Source organism: Tenrec ecaudatus, chromosome 12, assembly GCF_050624435.1.
Source record: "Tenrec ecaudatus isolate mTenEca1 chromosome 12, mTenEca1.hap1, whole genome shotgun sequence".
NCBI classification, from domain to species: Eukaryota; Metazoa; Chordata; class Mammalia; order Afrosoricida; family Tenrecidae; genus Tenrec; species Tenrec ecaudatus.
The window spans coordinates 137,867,259-137,888,982 of record NC_134541.1 but is presented as its reverse complement, the minus strand read 5'-3'; the positions used below and the strand labels follow the sequence as shown (position 1 = coordinate 137,888,982).

Sequence of the window (21,724 nt, the reverse complement as noted above, 5' to 3'; positions counted from 1 at the left end):
CTCTTACCACAATCCATACATATACATACATCAATTGTATAAAGCACATCCATACATTTCCTGCCCCAATCATTCTCAAGGCATTTGCTCTCCACTTAAGCCCCTTGCATCAGGTCCTCTTCCCCCCCCCCTCCCTCCCCATTCCCCCCCTCCCTCATATGCCCTTGGTAATTTATACCTCGTTATTTTGTCATATCTTGCCCTATCCGGAGTCTCCCTTCCCCCCTTCTCTGCTGTCCCTCTCCCAAGGAAGAGGTCACATGTGGATCCTTGTAATCAGTTCCCCCTTTCCAACCCACTCACCCTCCACTCTCCCAGCATCGTCCCTCACACCCTTGGTCCTGAAGGTATCATCCACCCTGGATTCCCTGTACCTCCAACCCTCATATGCACCAGTGTACAGCCTCTGTCCTATCCAGCCCTGCAAGGTAGAATTCGGATCATGGTAGTTGGGGGGAGGAAGCATCCAGGATCTGGGGGAAAGCTGTGTTCTTCATCGATACTACCTCACACCCTAATTAACCCATCTCCTCTCCTAAACCCCTCTATGAGGGGATCTCCATTGGTCGACACTTGGGCCTTGGGTCTCCACTCTGCACTTCCCCCTTCATTTAATATGATATATATATATACATACATATATACATATACACATATATACACATACATACACACACTTATATCTTTTCTTTTTTTTGCATGATGCCTTATACCTGGTCCCTTGGGCACCTCGTGATCGCACTGGCCGGTGTGCTTCTTCCATGTGGGCTTATTTGCTTCTGAGCTAGATGGCCGCTTGTTCACCTTCAAGCCTTTAAGACCCCAGACACTATCTCTTTTGATAGCCGGGCACCATCAGCTTTCTTCACCACATTTGCTTATGCACCCATTTGTCTTCAGCGATCCTATCATGGAGGTGTGCAGTCAATGATATGATTTTTTGTTCTTTGATGCCTGGTAACTGATCCCTTTGGGACCACTTGATCACACAGGCTGGTGTGTTCTTCCATGTGGACTTTGTTGCTTCTGAGCTAGATGGCCGCTTGTTTATCTTCAAGCCTTTAAGACCCCAGTCACTATCTCTTTTGATAGCCGGGCACCATCAGCTTTCTTCACCACATTTACTTGTTCACCCACTTTGACTCCAGCCATTGTGTCGGGAGAGTGAGCATCATAGAGTTCCAATTTAATAAAAGAAGGTATTCATGCATTGAGGGAGTGTTTGAGTAGAGGCCCAAGGTCCTTCCGCCACCTTAATACTTGACCTATAAATATAGACACATAGATCTATTTCCCCATCCTCCTATATATATTTGCATGTACATGTGGTTTCCTGGTTCCTGCTCCAGTATATCTGGACCTACTGAATCAATCCCTAGTACAGGGCACAGACACCTGTATTTTTAAGATAAGGAATGGGTTGACCTTTTGGGGGTAGCAGTGGGTTCAATTCAGTAGTTCTCGTTCACATGATATAAGGGGCCAACCTAATGAATCCGAATTTCTATGGATGCTTGCCCCACATCCCCAGGTGATTCCAATGATCGGCCAAGTTTGGGAACCTAGGAGTTGAATGATGAACAAATACATAGGTTTTAGAATAGGTTGAGCCAGAATGCTAGTTAGGATGCAGGATGGTGAGACTTTGTCTCATGTACTTTGGACATTGCCATCAGGAGGGACCAGTTTCCTGGAGATGAACATCAGGCTTGGTGAAGTTGAGTGTCAGTGAACAAGAGGAAGACGCTCCTTGAGATGGATCTGCCACAGTGGGCTCAAACGTGGCTTAAACGTGGCAACGATTGTAAGGATGGTGCAGGACTAGGCAGCGTTGTGTTGTGTTGTACTTAGGGGTGTGATAGATGGGAACCAAATGGAGGACACTTACAAACAACAGTGAATGATGAAAAATATGAAACCAATGTGGTCCGCCCAGATGGCGGACACTCGTATTCAGCCGTAAAGAGAAATGAAGTCCTGAAATATGCTGCCACCTCAAGAAACTTGGGAATGGTACTGTGGGTGAAAAGACCCCAAGCCAATTGTCCACTAGGACACATAGGGACTCTCTAAGGCAGCACAGACCTGCTCCCTAGGATTTCCAAGGCTGCTAATCTTTAAAGAGGAAATCTCGGCTTTCTCCAGCGGAGTGCTGGTGGCTTCGAACTGTAGCCCTTGCCGTGACTCCCAGTTCAGCGTATAACCCATGACGCACTAGAGCTCCCCTGAGTGAAAACAGTCTATCCTAAAGTAGTCTCATCCTACATTCTGAAGTCTCCAGAGTAGACAAATCCGCAGAGACAGAAGAGAAGTATCACCCCCACCCAAGTGAAGGAGCAGGCTTCAGCTTTGTAATTCCTTGTGCCTTATTTTCTCATCCTACAAAAATAGCCTTTCTTTCCTATCCAATTTTGCATTCTTTCTTAGAGCCCCCGCAAGTGGTAAGATCTTCAGATCCCCCTTGAAAAGCAGCAGCCTCAATGTAGATGGGGAAAAAATGTTTTTCTCATGCGCTTTTCCTACGATTCTCCTATAGAGCTTTGATCCTCAGAGACAGAGGGCGAGGATCAAAAAGAGGAGGGAACCCAACTCATAAGGCAGTGTCATTTCAAAAACCAGAGGAAATCGCTGGCAGCCGAAGGCAAGCCGGAAACCCGGGAGGCGCAGAGGCGCTCCTGGGCCCGCCTGCCTCGGCGCGTCCCCTTTAAGGGGCGTGGAGTGGGCGGGGCTGGTGGCCCGCGCTCCCAGGCTGCCCTGCGCGCGCGCCGGCAGTTCGGCCACGTCCCCGGCCACGTCGCGCCCGCTCTCGCCATCTTCGCCGCTTCCTTTCAGGGGCCGCTTGCGCTGCCGCCTGAGCCGCCAGCCCCGGGGCCGCCGCGCCGAACGCCGCTGCCGCCATGAACATCTTCCGGCTGACCGGGGACCTGTCCCACCTGGCGGCCATCGTCATCTTGCTGCTGAAGATCTGGAAGACGCGCTCCTGCGCGGGTGAGCGCCGGGCCAGGCCCCGGGGAGGCGCGGGCGCGGGACCGGGCCGCTCGGAGGAGCCGCCGCCCTCCGCTACCCCCGGCCGGACAGCCGCCCCGCGGGCCTGCGCTGGCTGGACACACCCCCTCGGCGGTGGCCGGATTCGGGAGAGCTGCAGGCCCGCGGGACGGGCGTCCAGGCCCGGGCAGGCGGGTGGTCTTGGGGCTCTGGGACCCGCTGCGAGCTGGCGCTGGCCGCGAACCTGGGCCGTCGGGGCTCCCCGGACAGCGCGGGGCCTTGTTCTGTCTGGAGAGTTTGGGCTTGGGGGTTTGCCATGCACCCCCCACCCCCGCAAGTCTCGGCTTCAACGAGGGGCTTCTCCCCCCGCCGCAGGCCTTGGCGGGGTCCTGGGTGGGGTCCTTGGTCCGTGGATCCCGGGGGTTACGGGGAGCCTGAGAATCAATGGGCTGGGCGGGAGGAGAATGGGCAGGGCAGCGGGAGCCTGACGTGGCAGCCAGGGACCAGCCTGGAGGGGGGCGGGCTAGAGGCACCGCTGCAGGTCGGTCACCCACTGCCACCCTGCCCCTAATGGGATGGGCTTAGTGCCAGGTGTCAGTGCAGGCCAGTTTTGGGGGCGTCACCAAAGCTTGCTACTCCAGGATTGCCCGCCACGGGAGGGGCATAGAGAAGTCTATAAATTAATTTCTCAGACAATTCATGCCCCCTCCTTAATGAGCCCAGTGATTTGTCAAACTTGCCCTCTCCCTCTAATAACAGGTTGTCAGAAGGCGCCGGCCACCCCCACCCCAGCTCTCTTGTGGTACAGCTTGGATTCCTCGTCCCACGTCACCAGGGAGCTGGCGGTCGCTCTCTGGGGAGTGCTCACTTCATGCAGGCAGGCCTTCCCCCATTGCAGCCTGTTCAGCCAGATACCCCCACCCTGTAAGGATGGCAGTTATTTAAATGATTTCTTTTAAAAAAAAATAATTTCTTAAAATGCACTGCCTTGCTTTAACAGTACCCCCCCCCCTTTGAGCGGGCGGGGAATGCCACTGCCTAAATGGAATAGCTTTTAAGTTGGAGAGCTTTTTAAAATTTCACATATGCAGTAAGCAATGGGGCCCTTTAAAGGCAATTGGGGGGAAAGGGATGCCCCTGCCCGTAGTTTATTTCTGAAGGTATCCTTGTCTCAGGCAGGACGGCATCTCTGGCTCTGCTGGCCACAGGCCTCCCCTAGCTCCCTAGAACAGCTGAGATCCAGGAAGTAAGCAAACTTTGAAAAGACCTTTGAGCAGTCAAACCGAATATGACAAAGTCCACAGACTGTCACCACTGACTGACTTGGAGGCGACCTCTTGACTGATCCCCAGTTCCGAGAGGCCCAGTAGTGGCCCGATTACCTACGCTGACAAATCAGTGGCAGAGATTATCCCTGGCTGACGTGGAAGCACCCACTGTGCACGGTGGTGTGATTGTCCCTCACGTCCCTATCCCACAGAGCTGGGAATCAAGTATCAGGGCCACAAGGAGATTTGGAGGAGCTGGGCAAGAACGCACTGGCAAGGGTTTGAGTAAATATCTGGGTGTTTCGGTGGCATATGAGGTAGATTACATTTTGGTTTAAATGTTTGATGCCAGACCCATAGTTGAAGTCACCTTCTTTGGGCTGTGCAGAGGAAAGCATTCTTTTTTTAAGAAAACATTCTTATTAAACTTAAGTTTTGTTCTGCAGTCTTTATGTGAGTAGCTTACTCACCTTTCATACTGTTTGTGGAGTGACCTCACTTTCAAGTTCCTGGGTGTTGGAATGTGTTGCCTCTTAAGAATGTTGAGGAGGGGGACGGACACAAAACCTAAGATGCTTGAAAGAATCTAGTGCAACACCAGAAATGGGATTCGCCAGGAAACCTTAGGGCAGGAGAAAACAAAAACGTTTGCTCTCTTGTGAGTTTGCTTGTGTTCACAGCCATTGGTTTGCTCCGGAGAGCTGATGGAGAAAGTCCTTAAGCTGCAATAATCAAGGGAAATACGTAGGGGGTGACGAGTGTAAGTACTGTTATCCCCACAGTCTTGTAATGGCGATCATCTGAGCGGATACACAAGTAGACGTGTGAGCTGAACAGTGGGAAGGAGGATGAGGCTATACCCGTGAATACAGGCCAGGGAGGCTTCAAAGGGAAGGTAGTATTCTACAAGAGGGGGAGACAGGTTATTGGGAGGTTTGATAAGCAGTTTAAGTTGCTGAATACAAAAGGATGATCTGAAATGTAACCCCCCCATCTAGCTCAATAAAACCTAAAACCACACACATGCTGGTTGACTCGTCACTACCCTATTAAGGCAGGGCAGAGCAGCCCCCCATGAGTTTCTGAGACTAACTCTTGATAGGAGTAGAAAGTCCCCTCTTCTCTCCCTCTCTTCTGCTGGCCTTTCGGATCGCAGCCCAATGTGTAACCACTACGCCACCAGGGCCCTTCTAAAGTGTTCTATCTGTAAAAAAACTCACGGACAAATAGAATTGAGAGATAAGTAAGGTATAAGGTTTGGTGGAGGAGGTTGCCACATGTGTACTTGTATCTGGTGCAAACGTGCATGAATGCGGTGGAGCCTAGAGGGTGCAGGTGGAGGTAAACTGCTTAGCCAGGACCAAATACTCAGGGAACAAGTCGCTGGCCTGGGGAGTCAAGACCACAGACTCGAGGACAACAGGGTCAGTTGGCCTAACAAAGTTCGTGGAGACCAGGTTCTTCCTCCAACTCTGGTGCATCTTTGACCAAGAACAACAACAGGTTTGGGTGTGCTTCTGGAGTGAGCCTGTAGTTGTTCTTGTTCTTCCAGGTCTCTTATGAATCAAACCCTCCGACATCCGGGACTCAGAACTAAACGCTGAATTTGACAGGCCTTGTTTTTCCATTCTAAATTATAAAAGTTCTTTAGAGACATTTGAAAGAATAAGAATTTGATACGAGGGTCTCAAATAACTGCAATCGGAGCCGGGTGCGTCCAGGTTTTGTTTCTCACATTGTAAACATGGGTACTGAGGTACCTTTTTGGATCCAAGTGCCGGCCTGGGATGTTTCCTGGGCTTCAGCACCCCCGTGCCTTCTTCCCTTAAAGGTCAGGGGCTGGCTGGCACACGAGCTGGAAATTCCGTTGTCTAGTTGGAGCCATAAAGTGGAGGTTGACCTTGGGTCAGCTCTGTGAGGAGCCACTCTTGTGGCTGGATCTGCCATTCTCCATGGAGAGGAGACTGGGGTGGTGGGGCAGGCCTCGGAGCTGCTCCCGGCTCCGTCCAGGCCCCCAGAGTGAAAACTTTCCTGTGATGGAGTGGGTTTCCCAGGGCATCGCAGAGGGGTGTTGACTCAGAGGTGTGCAAGCACATGACTGAAGTGTGAAGTGTGGCCTCTAGACCAAACGGTGACCAAAAGGGGCAAGAGCCGAGCCCAGGTGCAGGGGACTTGCTGGGCACGTGTGGTGCCCCTGACCTTCCATTCCTTCATGTTTTCTTTTCTTTAAAAGGTGGTTTCCGTGTCTCCTGTTCAGGAACTCTCACGCAGCTGTGTCCACAGGGTGTCCAAGTGGGTGGTGTACCCATGCCCTGCACACCGCCGTTGGTAGCTCTGGGCCAGCTAGCACAGGTCCCCCACGAAGGGCTTCCTGTCTGGATTGCCCAGTGGGGGAGATGGCTCGCGGGGCCCTGAGACCCATGGTTCCCAGCCTTCCCATCTGGACTCAACCCTCTCCTCCCGCTCCCCCTTAACCTTTTCCTGTACCACTGTTAGCTGCTGGTGACTTGTCATCGGACCACAGATGATGGGCTGACAGGGCCTGCTGTCCCACAGGTCTGGACCGGGGATGTCTCTGAGTAGTCTTTGGCGACAGTCCACCACAAGGATAGTGCTTGGCTTCTCTGTCGCATCCCCAGCTCTGGAAGGTGGCCCCTCGGACTTTGGGCCTCATTTCTGGAGTGTGCAGTGCAGGTACAAGGCCCTGGGGATCCAGTTCTGCTCTCAGGGAAATGTTCTAGCAAGCTGTGGTTTAGTTGAACTTGCTAAGATACGTGGAAAGAGGAGGTAGTTAGTCCTTCATAATGTGGCGTAGGAAGTGGTTGCAAGGAGCCCTGGTGGCCCTGTGTGTTAGGCTTTGGGCTACTAACTATGGTCAGCAGTTCAAACCCTCCACCCCACTCCTTGGAAGAAAGATGAAGTTGCCTGATCCCATAAAGAGTTACAGTCTTTGGAAACTCTATAAGGGTGCCTTTAATCAGAATCATCCCAATGGGTTGGGTTTGACTGGTAGACCTAGATGCTGACCTGCGGGTTCAGACTTGGGGCCTGTCTAGGTCCAGACAGGCCAGTGAGAAGGCAAGATGACCTTTCTCCCCTAATTAACTTAAGTCAGAAGAGCCTTCTACAAATCTAACCAGAATTTTCTTCTGAAACTGCCAAACGGAGAATCCATTCCATCTGCCAATGTAAATACAAAAGCATTAAGTTTTTCCAAGAAGAGTTAAAAAACAACAACAACCAGAAAACCAAACTCGCTGCTGTTGGACTGCCTCCCACTCAGGAACACTGCAGGACAGAGAAGTCTCCCTGTGGGCTTCCGAGATGGAGTAGAAAGCCTCATCTTTCTCCTTTGGAGTGACTAGTATTTTTAATTGCTGACCCGTGGGTAGCAGCCCAGTGAGTAACCCACAGCGTCACCAGGGCTCCCTGAGAAGAGTGAGGAGGGCAGCTAAAGCTAGTAAAAAGCTACAGCCAGCAGGAATTGGGTGGTATTGGACAGGTAGGTAAATGTGTGTTTGCCTAGGAGATTAGGAAATGGTACACCGGCATTTCAAATCTGTGAGGAAGGATTCACTGAATGACGTTGGAGAGAGGTGGCTGCCTAGGGAAAAGTAAACGTGGAGCCCTGCCTCACACCCTACACAAAAACAATGAACTCCAGAGAGATGACAGAATGATAGACAACATAGAAACAGTTTTATAGCTCTGGGGTAGGGAGGGCCACCTTAGGAGACAAACCCCGAAGCTGTAAAAGGGGAAAGTGGTGAATTGTAGTCTAGAGAGTCGCTTGTGTGACCCTCTCAAAAAACCAATGAGGTGATTCTGGCTGAGAGTGACCCTGTAGCACAGAGTAGAACTGCTCTTGTCGACTTCTGAGACTGTAACGGTTTACGAGAGTAGAAAGCTTCATCCTTCTCTGGGTGGGTAGTGGTTTTGAACTGCTGACCTTGCAGTTAGCCCAATGGCATGATCCACTATACCACCAGAGCTCCTGGCACAAATTCCCTATTTTGTGACTATTGCAAGCCTGCTGTGTGCTGGACACGTGGCCTCTGTCACAGAGCTGGGGCTTCACCAGACAACAGCAGGATAAAAGTCCTGCTCGCTTGGAGCACCTCCTCTTAAATCACCAAAGTGAAGAGAAATGACCGGCAGCGCAGCACCCCCACCAAGGGTGCAGGCTCGGTCCTGACCACCTCAATCAAGCCAGTGTGGCAAGAAAAGGAGCCACAAGAATGTTGTGGTTTGCCAGTGCATCTGAAAGTGGGGAGGATGACAGACTAGTCGATGAAGTGTGCCGCTGCCTGGTGAGAAGCTTGGGAATATTATGGGAACTACACTGCAATAACTAGGTGACGCAGGCCAAATGGTACTGGCTGTAGACATGGTCTGCTCCAGGTCACCAGGCCCCTTTCATTCATAAAAATACTGTCCCGGAAATGAGAAAGTGAGGCACTGAAAAGATGAGGGTGGCCTGTGTGTATGTGATGAAGGTCAAGGTCCGTAGAAAGCCCTCTCACACAGCTTGGTGGGGAAACGGGCAAAGGGTACTTAAGCAGGAGATAGCGTGGTGAAGAAAGCTGATGGTTCCCGGCTATCAAAAGATACAGTGTCTGGGGTCTTAAAGCCTTGAAGATAAACAAGCAGCCATCTAGCTGAGAAACAACAAATCCCACATGGAAGAAGCACACCAGCCTGAGTGATCATGAGATGACAATAGGATCCGGTATCAGGCATCATAGAACAAAAAATCATATCAGTGTGAATGAGGGGGAATGAGGAGTGGGGACCCAAAGCCCATCTGTAGGCAACTGGACATCCCCTTGCAGAAGGGTCTCGGGGAGGAGATGAGCCAGTCGGTGCAGTGTAGCAATGATGAAACATACAACTTTCCTTTAGTTCTTTAATGCTTCCCCACCCCCACTGTCATGATTCCAATTCTACCTTACAAATCCGGCTAGACCAGAGGATGTACACTGGTACAGATAGGAACTGGAAACACAGGGAATTCAGGACAGATGAACCCCTCAGGACCAGCAGTTAAGAGTGGCGATATGTGGAGGGCCGAGGGAAGGTAGGGTAGAAAGGGGGAATGGATTACAAGGATCTACATATAACTTCCTCCTGGGGGATAGACAACAGAAAAGTGGGTGAAGGGAGACACCAGACAGTATAAGACATGGATCTGAGATTCTAACTGGAAGACAAAGTCAGCCCATTTGCAGGGGAGACAAGCTGGCCCACAGAAACATCCCAAAAAGGAGGCCAGACAAAGTTGGGGTGCTGGGGAGGAGCAGGAGGTTTGCTCCAAAGGCCCGGTCACATTGATTCTTTCTAACTTGGCATCGTTGGAATGGTTCACCATTAGCATGAACGTCTTTTAAAACGGGAAAGTGCTGGGCAGCAGCCCTTGCGGAGCCTTCCCAGGGGTGTCTCGGTCCAGCCTCCTGCGTCTCCCCTTTTCTTGTTGCAGCAGCCCCACACACTTGGTTTGCTTGTGCCCGTTTTACAGATGTGGAAAGTGAGGCTGAGGGAGGCCGGGCATGTCATAGCCCAGCGGTAGCCTATGAGTGACATGTCTGAGCGCCAAATTCTGAGCCAGCTTCCCCATGGAGAGGCAGACTCCAGGAAAAGCAGAGGGAGGAGTGTGTCCTGCTTATCCCGGGGTCCAACATGAGGGCCCGGTGGTGTCCTGCCCTCATCAGGACAAAACGAAACTCTGGAGGGACAGGTTGTCTAGACCACAAGGAATCAGAAGGGCTGTCTGCCCGGCTGTGGGCTCTGACTGAAGTGCACGTGGCCCTGTGGGGAAGGGAAGAACCGCCTTGCTGAGTGTAGTCCATTTCCATTGAGTGGGTTCACTCCTCAATGTGGTGTGGGCCGCAGGGTCGGGAAGGGTGTTCTGTGACCGCCTGGTCCTTTGCATGCTGTGGTCCCAAATGACCAGGGAACTCCCTGTGGCCTAGAAGCAGAATTACCCCCCACCTCCCCAACCAGAAGAAAGGCCCCCTGGCCATGCAGTCGTTCAGCACTGGTTTAGCTGTTCAAATCCACCAGCTGCTCTGTGAGAGAACTGTGTGGCCGTCTGCATCCAGCCTCTGCAGTTCAGCTCTGTCTTACAGGGTTGATAGGGATCAGAATCAACTCATCAAAAATTTGGGTTTGGTTTGGAGTTTGGGAGGAAGCGGACTCCTTTTGGTCCTCTGTTGGCACTCCCGCCTTCTGTGGAGACAGGGCCTGGTGTTTCTGCTGGAGAAGCTATTGCTGCTGCTTCCTGGCAGGCTCCCAGGCCAGGAGAGGAGTGGGGACTGAGCATCCTCCTCTGAGAGGCCAGGCCGCAGGCTTGTCCCTCCCTCTGCCGCCCCATTCACCCTCAGGAGTCCCCATCCTCTAGAGCAGAGCCTAGATCAGAGAGACTCAGAGTCACTTAGAAATTCTGAAGATTTATCCCCAAATGCCATCAAGTGAGAATTTTCCCTCTGATCTGAAAGTGAAATGAATTCCATTTTTTTCACTTTTGCCCTCATCCGGCAGTTATTTTCCAAGCGCTGCTGTGTGTCCGGCCCCAGGGTGGCATAAAGCATGATGCTGGCTGGAACGAGCTGGCCACCACCTCAGCCTGGTGTGTTCTGATGCACGAAGTGTGATGAAGAAGCAGCCTCACTGCCGGCAAGTTGATTCCATCTCAGCTACCCCACAGGATCTCCAGGGCTGTCAGTGATCTTTACAGAATGATATTCACAAGTCTTCTGAGGAGCCGCTGTGGGGTTCGAACTGGCAACCTTTTTGTAAGCGTCCTGGTGCTTGACCAACTAAGCCACCAGGGTACCTTTGGATCTCAAGAGGGGAGTGATAATAGCAGTGTGATAGTCCCTGATGTGAAGAGTGCTCACGAGGAGGGCAGCCTTTCTTTTTTTTCCCCTGGTAAATACTTTTACTGGGGGCTCTTACATCTCTTTATCACAATCCATATTCCTCCAGTGTGTCAAGCACATTTGCATATATATTCCCACTTGAGCACCTGATAATCAGCTCCCCATTTCTTCCCCTGCCCTCCCTCATGAACCCTTGATAAGTTATACATTATTTTTTCCATATCTTACATTGTCCTCTGTCGCCCCTCACCCACTTTTCTATTATTTGTCCTCCTAGGAGGGGGCTCCAGGTTGACCCTTGTGATCGAACCCCCCCATGCCCCTAATCCTCCTGGTATCTCTACTCTCCTTGTTGGTTTATCTATCCTGGATTCCCTGTGTTGTGGGCTCTTATCTGTAGCAGTGTGCATCCTCTGGTCTAATCTGTTTTATAAGGTAGAATTGAGGTCTTGATAGTGGGGTGAAGGAAGCACCAAAGAGCTAGAGGAAAGTTGTATGTTTCATCGGTGCTATACTGCACCCTGACTGGCTTATCTCTTCCCTGTGACCCCTCTGTGAGGGGATGTCCAATTGTCTACAGATGAGCATTGGGTCTCCACTCCCTCCACCCCCATTCACCTTGGGTATGGTTTTATTCTAGGTCTTAGATGCCTGATACCTGATCCCATCGACACCTCATGATCACACAGGCTGGTGTGCTTCTTCCATGTGGACTTCGTTGCTTCTGAGCTAGATGGCCGCTTGTTTGTCTTCAAGCCTTTAAGAGAGGAGGGCAGCCTTTCAAGCCTGCCTGCTTCCTTTCCAAAAAAATTAGACCACACATGTCTCCTTTTTATTTTTTTTAGGTTAAATTATTGGAAAGACCATATAGGGCATGAGGACATGGGCTGGGTCATTGCTCTTAAGGTTTCTGCACATGTTGGGTGCACCCCACCTCTCCTCCTTGTTTTCTCTGTTTCCCTGTTACATCACCATCTCCTTGCTCCTTTGGACACTGGCCTTTGGTAGGAAAAGGAAGCTCACGTGACCATAGACCAGCTGGATGAACCGGCCCTCCTGGCTGTATCTCCCCTGGTTCTTGACATGTGTTACTGTAGATGAACTTGGACTTGGAAAGGCCATATCAACCGCTTTACTTTCTGTTTAGGGTCTGGGCAGTGCAGTGCTTAAGAGCTCGGCTGCTAACCGAAAGATCAGTGATTTGAACCTCCCAACCACGCCTCGGGATAAAGAAGAGACAGTCTTCCTCTGCAGAGGTTACATCCTTCAGAACCCAATGGGGTAGTTCTCTGTACTCTAGGGTTACCACTCACAGCTGTTGAGTAGATCAAGGTTCCCAGCCCACAACGCTACCCCTGAATGGCAGTGTGTTTGGTGGGTTTTCTACTTGGGATGGGCAGGCAAGGCCTGTAGTTAATGCAGACTTACCGACTGCGGTCTGCTGGCCGAGCTTGTCAGTTGAATAAAGCTGCCCCTGCCCGTGGTGGGATACTGTTCTCCCAGTCATGGAGTGACTGCTGACTTCAGTGCAGCGGTGTGGACAGACAGCCATGTAGGCAGTGATTCCAGCCACTGAGGTGTGCTGCGTGGAAGAGGGTGGCTGGGACTCCGCTCTTTCCTGTTCTCTGGTCATTTTTCAGCTCTTGTCCTTGGTTACATCAGGATTGGGCTAACTGACCCGCCGTGCCAGTGCTTGGGGTCGGGTGGTAGCTGGAGGTGGAGGCTCCCATGTTGGCTTACGGATAGTTCCGGGTCTCTCACAGACTTGACTAGGCCCGCCAATTGCCACCCTCGTTGTCATCTTTGTTGGGTGACGTCGAGTGGATGCCGGCTCACAGTGAGCGACTCCTAGCGCCAGTAGAACCACGCAGAGGAGCAAAGAGCCAGCCAGACCTTTTCTTCTGTGCAACTGCTGGTGGCTTCAAACTGCCAGCCTTCCGGTTGGCAGCCGAGGGCTTAGTTGTTGTGCCACCAGGCCCCTTGCTTGTTGCCTCGGTGTCAGGAATGGCTTCCTAGTGACCTGATAAGTCTAAAACCAAGCAAATGCAGTCCCTCAGCTGGTAGGTAACGGGATCACACTTCCTGCTTCAGCGCTCCTCTCGCCATCCCTCCTCTTCTGGATCCAACAGATCCGAGGCCACCCTTGGGTGCACGGACTCTCCAGCGTTGTGGGCAGGCCGGTGCTATGGGAGTCACTGCAGCACCGTTGAAGCAGAGTCGGCGGTGAGCGTCAGGCATCTCGCTCCGTCAGAGTGGCGTGATGGGTCGTTTTCCCCATCAGAGCTCAGAGCCACTCTTCCTCCTGAGAGTTAGCCCCGTCAGGGGTGTCTGCAGGAGTCCACGCTTGCTGGGTGGCCACACTAACTCGGTCTCTCTGCTTCCTCTCTAGGCATTTCCGGGAAGAGCCAGCTTCTGTTCGCACTGGTCTTCACCACACGTTACCTGGACCTCTTCACGTCCTTTATTTCCTTATACAACACGTCTATGAAGGTACGGGGATGGGGCCTTTGATCTGTAGTCCCAGACATAAGGAAACCCGGCTTGGCGTTGGCTGGGTGGCTGTGGAAACTTCTTCCCGAGGAGTGTCTAAAGATGCTGCCCCAGACTCGCAGCCCTCTGCCAGCCTTCTCTCCTCCCTGGGAGGGGTCACGGAGCTGCCGCAGAGCGTCAGGGCGTCTCATTCAGGAGCTTTCCACCTAGAGGCGCTTCCTTTATTCCAAGGGACACTGAGCACAGCTCCTCTTCCTGGAGAAAGAAGGGGCAGCTGCTGGCCTCAGGCTGTGGGCAGCCCGGCCTATCGCCAGGCCTCCCTTGGTGACTGCCCGCTGCCTGAGATCTTCTCCAGGTTGCCACACTCACATCGCCACCATAGGGCTGTCATTGATCTGATGATCCCATTTTTCTTTCGAAACCAAACCACCAAGCATGTGAATGCATGCTGCTTCCTCACTTGCACTGAATAAGCAGGTGCCTATTCCTATCAAGGAACCCTGGTGCTGTATAGGCATGCATTGGTTGCTAACCGCAAGGTGAGCGGTTCAAAACCACCAGTCATTGCAGGAGAATGAAGACGCTATCTGCTCCCGTAAAGTTTCACTGTCTCAAAAACCCACAGGGGCAGTTCTGCTCTATCCTGTGGGGTCCCTGTGAGTCAGCATCGACTTGATGGCAGCGAGTTATTCACACCACCGTGCCTGGCCATTAGCTCCTTGGGCAGCCACAGAGCCAGACACCACCTCCCTGGGGGGCCTGACAAAAAAGCAGGCAGCCAGAGGAGAGCAGTGAGAGCTGCCAACAGGTGGGAGGGGCCCCTTGGAATGGCCGTCAGAGTCTGGTGTTGCCCCTCCTTAAACGGTTGCAGGTGTGTGTGTAGCCGGGGCCCGTGCTTGTGCTATTCCTGGCCCTGGGTTTGTTGGTATAGCTCAGGAAGTCGGGTGTAAAGGGAGGGAAGGCCAGGGTGGGAACCTAGCGGCCCAGAAGTGGCTCAGTCCCAGCTTGTTGCCCAGTTGGCTTACCCTGCAGCTTCTAGGGGGACAGGAGCAAGGCTCCTCCTCTGTCTCTGCATGCTTGGTCTTGGGAGGAATCTGCTTCTCCCTGTGGCTGTGGTTTCCAGGATGATGTCCGAGGAAATCCCAGAAGTGGGTGTTTTCTGTGTTTTAAGTGCCAAGCCTGCAGGGAGGAGAAAGGTTTTTCCCTGATGGCTGGGAGACCTGGAGTCTTAACTGACCAGCTTGAGTGACCCTTAGCCATGGTGTGCCCTGCTTGGGGCTCCGCGTGTGGATAGGTGTATGTTCGTTTTGTGTATGCTTGTCGGTTACATGTTACTCGCATCCATGTAGCGGGCAGATGTAGAGAGCGTGCCGGTTCGGTTTCGGGTCACCACTGTAAAGCAAGCTGCCCGTGTTTTGAGGTTTCCTGGTGCATAGAAAAGCAACAGACTGTTGCCTGTTAAGTGTGCAAAAGCGGGACGGGAAAGTTTGAGGTGACTGACGGGGCACAGAGACACGAGGTGAGCGCAAGCTGCTGGGGAAACAGCTCCTTTGTAAATCTGCGATGAGAATTCTCTCTAACAAATGATCCCTCAGTGTGTTTCCTGTTGGTCTGGTTTGTTGGCTGGGTCAGCATGTGAACACCAGGCTGACCACGCATGCGTGAGCACTGTGTCATCGGCAGTTGGGAGGTGGAGGCTCGTACCCAGGTTGTTATTTATTGCTTACGCATATGAGGCTCATTCTCCTGTTGAGTCATTTGTCTTTCTGAAAGAGATGTTCTGAGCCACGTGGTCCCAAGGTCAAGAGACAACACAACCCTAGTGGTTTCAACCCAGGGCTCTTGGCCTGCCAGCACCTGCTCTTCCAGGACTTCAGAGCTTCCCTTGGGGCTGGAAGAGTACTGAGTGTCAGACCCAGGGGCAAAGGTGCCCACAGAGTCATTGCAAGCCCTTGGACAGCTGTCCCGATCCGGGCATGAGCTTCTCTCTCGGTGATGCCATCCTCCCTCGTTCGGCCTGGCTCCACTGCTGGCCTTAGTAAGAAGAGCACGAGTGGGGAAGCACCTTCACTTAGGAAGGAAGGGCTTTGGTTTTTGAGCCTGTGAAGTTTGCATACCTTTGTTCCCCATGCTGCTGCTCTGTGAGAGTTTAAATTGAGATTGAAAGTACGTTTCTCTTGGCAGTTCCTTTAAAGCTAATGGACCCAATCTCCCTCCTAGGCATTTTTGACCCAGGGAAGTGAAGACTTAGGTACTTAACTCTCACCCATAGACCTGGACGCGGTGCCCATGCCTGTGCTGCCCGTCATCCCCTCCCCCAAACAAGAACCGAACCCTAATGTCTACCTGCCAGATGCTCAATTATGGTTCAGCCACGCAGCACAGAGAGCAACATGCATCCTGCTGAGTGACGGAAGCCCGGCTCCAGGCCCCACTGCACTTGGCCCCTTTGCTGTGGCATTCGGGGTCCTGTAGGGGTGGACCCGTGGTGGCCAGTGGGCGGTCCAGTGACAAGACAGGCAGCACGAGGAAAGCTCTCGGGGTGCTGGGCTGTGCCCCGGGGCCTGATGATGGGCACAGTGGTTATGCAGGTCATGTACGCCTCCTGCCCTAGTGTGAATTTTAGCACATTGAATTTGTTTTTCTCAATCTCAGCAAAGCAAAAGCACTAAGTTGGGGAAAAGAAAGCACCTCTCCTCCCTGAGTGGGGGGTCTTAGATGAGCTGGGGGTTGGAGCCTGGTGGCACAGTGGGCTCGGTTGGGCTGTCACCGCAAGGCCTTCGGGCGAGAAAGAGGCTGCAGTCTGTCTGCCCCCATAGCGATCGGCAGCAGTGGACACCTCGTGGTGCCTCTCGGGTCGCTGTAAGTCAGAGTCGACCCGCTGGGGGTGGTTTAGGCTTAGGGGAGACATTGGGGGGACTGTGAGGTATTGACACCCTGTTTTGTCTTTGCTTCTAGCTCATCTATATTGCTTGCTCCTACGCCACTGTGTACCTGATCTACATGAAATTCAAGGCAACCTATGATGGAAACCACGACACCTTCCGCGTTGAGTTTCTGGTCGTCCCCGTGGGAGGCCTCTCGTTTCTAGTCAATCATGACTTCTCCCCCCTCGAGGTGTGTGCAGAGGGTGGTTAGTGGTGGGGGATGGAAAACAGCTATCATCTGACTTGCAGTTTTGTGGGAAGCCTGCCTGTGGGCCAGCACTGAGCACGCAGCCATGGCCTGGTGTCTGAAAGGTGATCGCTGGCCTCCTCTAGAACCAGAATCACAGCCTACCTGTCACTGTTGGTGCCTGTCCGACCCAAGAACTTTCCTGCCCTGACCCAGTTCCTGCTGCCTCTGCCTGTAATAGTTGCCTCTGAGACACTCCCTAAGCACCCCTGACATACTTCCCAACTTTGGGAGCTGCTCCTGTGCCACCTACACCGCCCTTGGTGACCTCCTCTGTGACCTGGGGCTGCTCCTGGGTGTCCGGCAGGGTCTGCCTGGGTTTTCTGAAAGCTCTCTAATGCTGCTCCTCTTGTCAGAGAGGGTCAAGTACGGTGCGTGTAAGGCCAAGAGTTTACATCTTGCCAGCGCCCTTGTCTTCGGCCTGGGGTTTGAGTCAGGCAGCTGAGATCTAGAGGGCAGCAAAGCTGGGGAGGAAGGAGGCTGATTATCAGACTCCGAGTCTGCGTTGTGCCAGCTTGCCCGAGGCCAGCAGCCTGTGGTCTGTAGAGAACTGACTGGGGCTGGAGGAGGTGCTGGCCAGACAAGGTAAGGAAACCCCAAGGTGGTAGAGGCGCCTCGCCTCCCAGCTTGTCCCCACCTGATGCCTGCTCCTCATGATGACAGTGTCTGAGCTTCTGTGACCTAGTGAATCCCTGTGCTGCCCAGACCCCCCAACACCAGCACCCCGCCACCTGGGCACTGCACCTTAGGCCAATAAAGTAGGAGGCCTGACCTGACCGCAGCCTGTGCCTGCCTCCTGCCTCACAGATCTTGTGGACCTTCTCCATCTACCTGGAGTCCGTGGCCATCCTCCCACAGCTGTTCATGATCAGCAAGACAGGCGAGGCGGAGACCATCACCACCCACTACCTGTTCTTCCTGGGCCTCTACCGCGCCTTGTACCTCTTCAACTGGATCTGGCGCTTCTACTTCGAGGGCTTCTTCGACCTTATCGCCGTCGTGGCTGGCGTCGTCCAGACCATCCTTTACTGCGACTTCTTCTACCTGTACATCACGAAAGGTACCAGGGCTGCTGCCCAGCCCACCTCTTCTTCCCTACATCACGGGCTCTCCCACACACACCCCCTCCCTTTACATCTGGGTGCCAGCCTTTGCACTACATGGGCACAGCAGAGTAGCGCCACCAGGGTTTCTGTTCATCCACACCAGGCATATCCAATGAGTGTTTGTAAACATGTCCCTGTGATCGGCGGGCGCTAGACAAAGGTTCTCTCTAAGATACTTGTCAGTCTCCTCAGAGTCCCTTCAGAAACAGGTGCCGGCAACCCAATGGCCTCCGTGAGGGGCTGCTGGGCCCGCCCAGGGCAAGGCACAGGGATCAGCTCAGAAAGTCAGGGCACTCCTAAGGGGTCATTAGAGAGACTTACTCGAAGGCCACAGGTGGTCACAGGGGCTTATTCAGGTGAAGCCTTACATTCCTGCCGCAGGGAGAAAAAGGCCAGGAAAGCTGGACTGGGGTCTTTTCCATCATGTCTTTTCCCAGGGTAGCAAGGGCTGTGTCTTAGAATTTTGTTGGAAACCTGAACCTCTGACCCTTATCCACCGTACAGCCATGGTCTTGCCCCCTTACACTTACTTCTCTTTGCTTCCCGAACTGTAAGCATTAATGAAGAGTACTGTTGGCAGCCCTGAGGCCGCCACAGCTGCCACTGACGGGGGTGGAAATCTGAGCTGGATGTTTGGAGCAGAGTTAGAGATGGAAGCAGGGCTTTCGGGATTGTGGGGACTGGATGAAGGGTCTGTCAACATGCAGTTGCTTTACATTTGTTTGGGGATAATTTTGTTACTAAAGGTTGCTAAGATTCTGTAGCAATACTTTTTGATTGGCCTCATATCATGTAAGTACCTCCTGTTTTCTTTTGCTGTTGTATTTTTCTATGGTCCTTGGGTAATCAGCTGTTATTGGTCCATTGATGTTAAATCCAAGGCTTATATCCATAGCCTTGTATTTGCTTTTTTTTTTCATTCATATGAATATAGTACATAATGGATTTCACAGTATCAAATGCAAGCTATGCATCTGGCCCAGAAAACAATGCAATTTTTGCACGTGCACAAAAATTTATGGTTGCTGCTTTTAAGGGGTTTAGGAGCTCCTAAAACCCAACCACAGATCCCAGGTGAAAAATCCCTGCTGCCCTGTAAACTTCTGGTATGGTGTTGCTGGGTGCAGGACATAGGGGAGTCATTGCTTGTTTGTAACATGATTGATTGGTAGACAACCTCCATGCAGATAATCTGTTTTATGTTGGGGGCCAATTTGAGATGCGTTTGTTGTCTGTAAAGTACAGGGGCGGCTTCTCTGCATGGTAAGAAGATTCCAGTAGGTTTGCCTGTGCTCTGTTCTGGCTGTGAGTCAGTGACTCCAGGACCCGGCCCTCTCAGCCTCCTGAAGGTGTGGCTGTCACTGACCGGGTGGTGGGGGGCACCTCGGCCCAAATACACCCTCTCCAATGCTGTGTCACATTTCAGTGGCCTTTGTCTTCTGTCCACTTGGAGGTGCAGTGGCGCATCTTGGACAGGGCTGCGCCCTGACCGCTGGTCTCTCACCCTCTCTTTCAAATCCCAGTGCTCAAGGGAAAGAAGCTCAGCCTGCCAGCGTAAGTGCCAAAGACCGCCGCCGGCCTCTGCCCTCAGGGCGCAGCGCGGACAGATGCTCACCACAGCAAAGGCGGGAGGTGCTCCCCGGGAAGATCAGACACGCCCCTGTCGCGGATGGTCACCAGCGGCTCTGGAGGTGCCGAGGCCAAGGACCCCGAGGGTTTCGGTTTGAAGCACCCTGCCTTATCTTTTTTTATTACTATGTACAAAGATTTTTTACACAAAGAAACGCGATGCTGTATTAATACATTCAGTATGTAGCTTCCATGGGGCTAGTGTCCAGAACAGGAAGATTTGGTGAGGAATCATTCAAACCCGTTCTTTGGTCTTTCTTTTCCTTTCTCTCTCCTTTTTTTAAATTTAAAAACAGTTCTTTTGAGATTGCTGATTCTTTGTGTCTGTAATGCAAATTGTACCCCTCGACCATTGGCAGATGACAGCTCGGCCCGTCATTCCACTATATTTATTATCACTGCTCTCCCTTGGCCAAAGGATGGGGGTCTGTCGGCCTGAGATGCAATGTTCTGTTGGGTAGGTGGGCTCGCCCCCGGTCACCGCCCGGCCTGGAGGCCATCACACACTACAGAGAAGACTGGGAGGGTGAGAGCCAGGTGCAGACTCAGCTGGAGCCTCTCCTGAGGGTCACCCAGGTGCCTGCCCCTTCCCCTACTGAGAAGTATCCCCAAAGCCTGCCCTACAGGTGTTAGGAGCCTCAGTGGACTGACCTGCTTGTCCTCTGAGTGCAGCCAGGGGCAGTCAGTTGCCATTTGGGCTGTCAGACCCCGCTCCCTCTCCCACCACACACACACACACACACACCTGCCTGCGGTGGGGACGTATTCCACTGGTTCCCTAGCAGCATGTTGTGGGAGAATACTGCCACCATCCTGTCTGTGCTCCGAGCCAAACCGTTGGGCTCAATTACACAGTACCCCCACCCCAGCCCCCAAACTGGCAGTGCGAATGACCTTTTTTATTCTTTTCTTTAAAAAAATTTTTTAATTATTGTTTTGTTTTTCACTGAACTTTTGCCTGATTTTTCTTATGAGAGCATCCTAAATAAACATTTTCTTGGACATAGAATAACACACACACTGTCTTTGTCGGTGAATCAGGCCCCCATGGGGTGGCCGGTTGGTCTGTTCCGACTGGGTTTTAGTTGGCAGAAAAGCTCCACAAGCTGGGGGCCAGGTGGAGGCAGGAATTGAAAGGCCACTTCATCTGTGAAAACCCTTTGTGTTTTGTGGAAATCTATCCCCCCTCCTCCTGATTTTGCCATGATAATTGATGTGCCGCTTTTTACGTTTATGACGATGCACCTGGCTCTCTGTCTGTCCGCGACACGCCGTAGTTTGGAGTGCTGGACCCCAGCACAGCGTCATTGGACAAGGAGGACAAGGTCTTGCCGAGGAGGGTGGGCTCTGCTGGTGTCTTGTGCAGCTCCTCGGTGTGACCTCCTGCCTCCCCCCGCTCACTGCGCTGACCCCCACCCCCAGCCTCCTGGCTTCCTTCTCAGATGTCCACACACCCCGTCTCCACCATCGGAAGCTCACCCTCTTGAGCAGAGCCAGCAGCTTGTGGCCCAGTGCGCGCCCAACAAGCCCAAGCTTGAGTCCTTCCTCCGCAAGCCCAGCGCCCAGCGCGAGAGTGTGAGCCCCAGCTGCTTGCCCGCCTCCTGATGTACCAAGTACCATACCTCCTCCAGTCCAAGTAAAAATGACATTGGCCACCACCTCACTAGGGTGGGCTCACCAGGGTTGGGCTCACCAGGTTGGGTGGCACCTAGGGAAGGAGGGGACCGGGATCCGAGCTGGGGTGTGGGGGCAGCACCCTTGCTGTCAGCAGGCGCCACGGCCTTGAGTGGCGGGGGGATATGAAGCACTGTTCATCGCTACTTTCACATCCTGAATAAAGGTTATCAGGTAACTGATGCTTTTATCAAGGCGTTTTATTTGCGCGGTGTGTGTTTTTCCATATTGTTTTTTAAACGAGGATTCAAAGGGCATGGGAGCTGCTACTTCTCAGCACCCTCCCGTTCTCCCAGCTGCTCCATCATTCATCTCCCAGAGTTCACAGGTGCTCACGATAAGGGGAAATGCACAGGTTACCATCCAGGCAAAAAATGCGCAGGGTACAGGTGATGAGCAGGACAGTCTCATCTCTGCCCTGCTCAGGCATGTTCCAAAACCCTTAGGACTGCTAATAAGTGCCCAGAGGGCATGCCACTCAGCTGTACCTTCACCTAAAGGCATTCAGCTCCAACTCGAC

At 52.6% G+C, this 21,724-nt stretch overlaps 1 protein-coding gene across 1 annotated transcript; it reads left to right on the top strand.

Moving 5' to 3' along the window:
• The first annotated feature begins 2,767 nt into the window (after positions 1-2,767).
• On the top strand, positions 2,768-19,654 carry KDELR2 (KDEL endoplasmic reticulum protein retention receptor 2). Its single transcript, XM_075527536.1, has 5 exons — positions 2,768-2,988; positions 13,521-13,621; positions 16,580-16,738; positions 17,603-17,855; positions 19,425-19,654. The coding sequence occupies exons 1-5, from the start codon at positions 2,898-2,900 to the stop codon at positions 19,457-19,459; spliced, it is 639 nt and encodes a 212-aa protein (XP_075383651.1). The 5' UTR covers positions 2,768-2,897; the 3' UTR covers positions 19,460-19,654.
• The last annotated feature ends 2,070 nt before the right edge of the window (positions 19,655-21,724 follow it).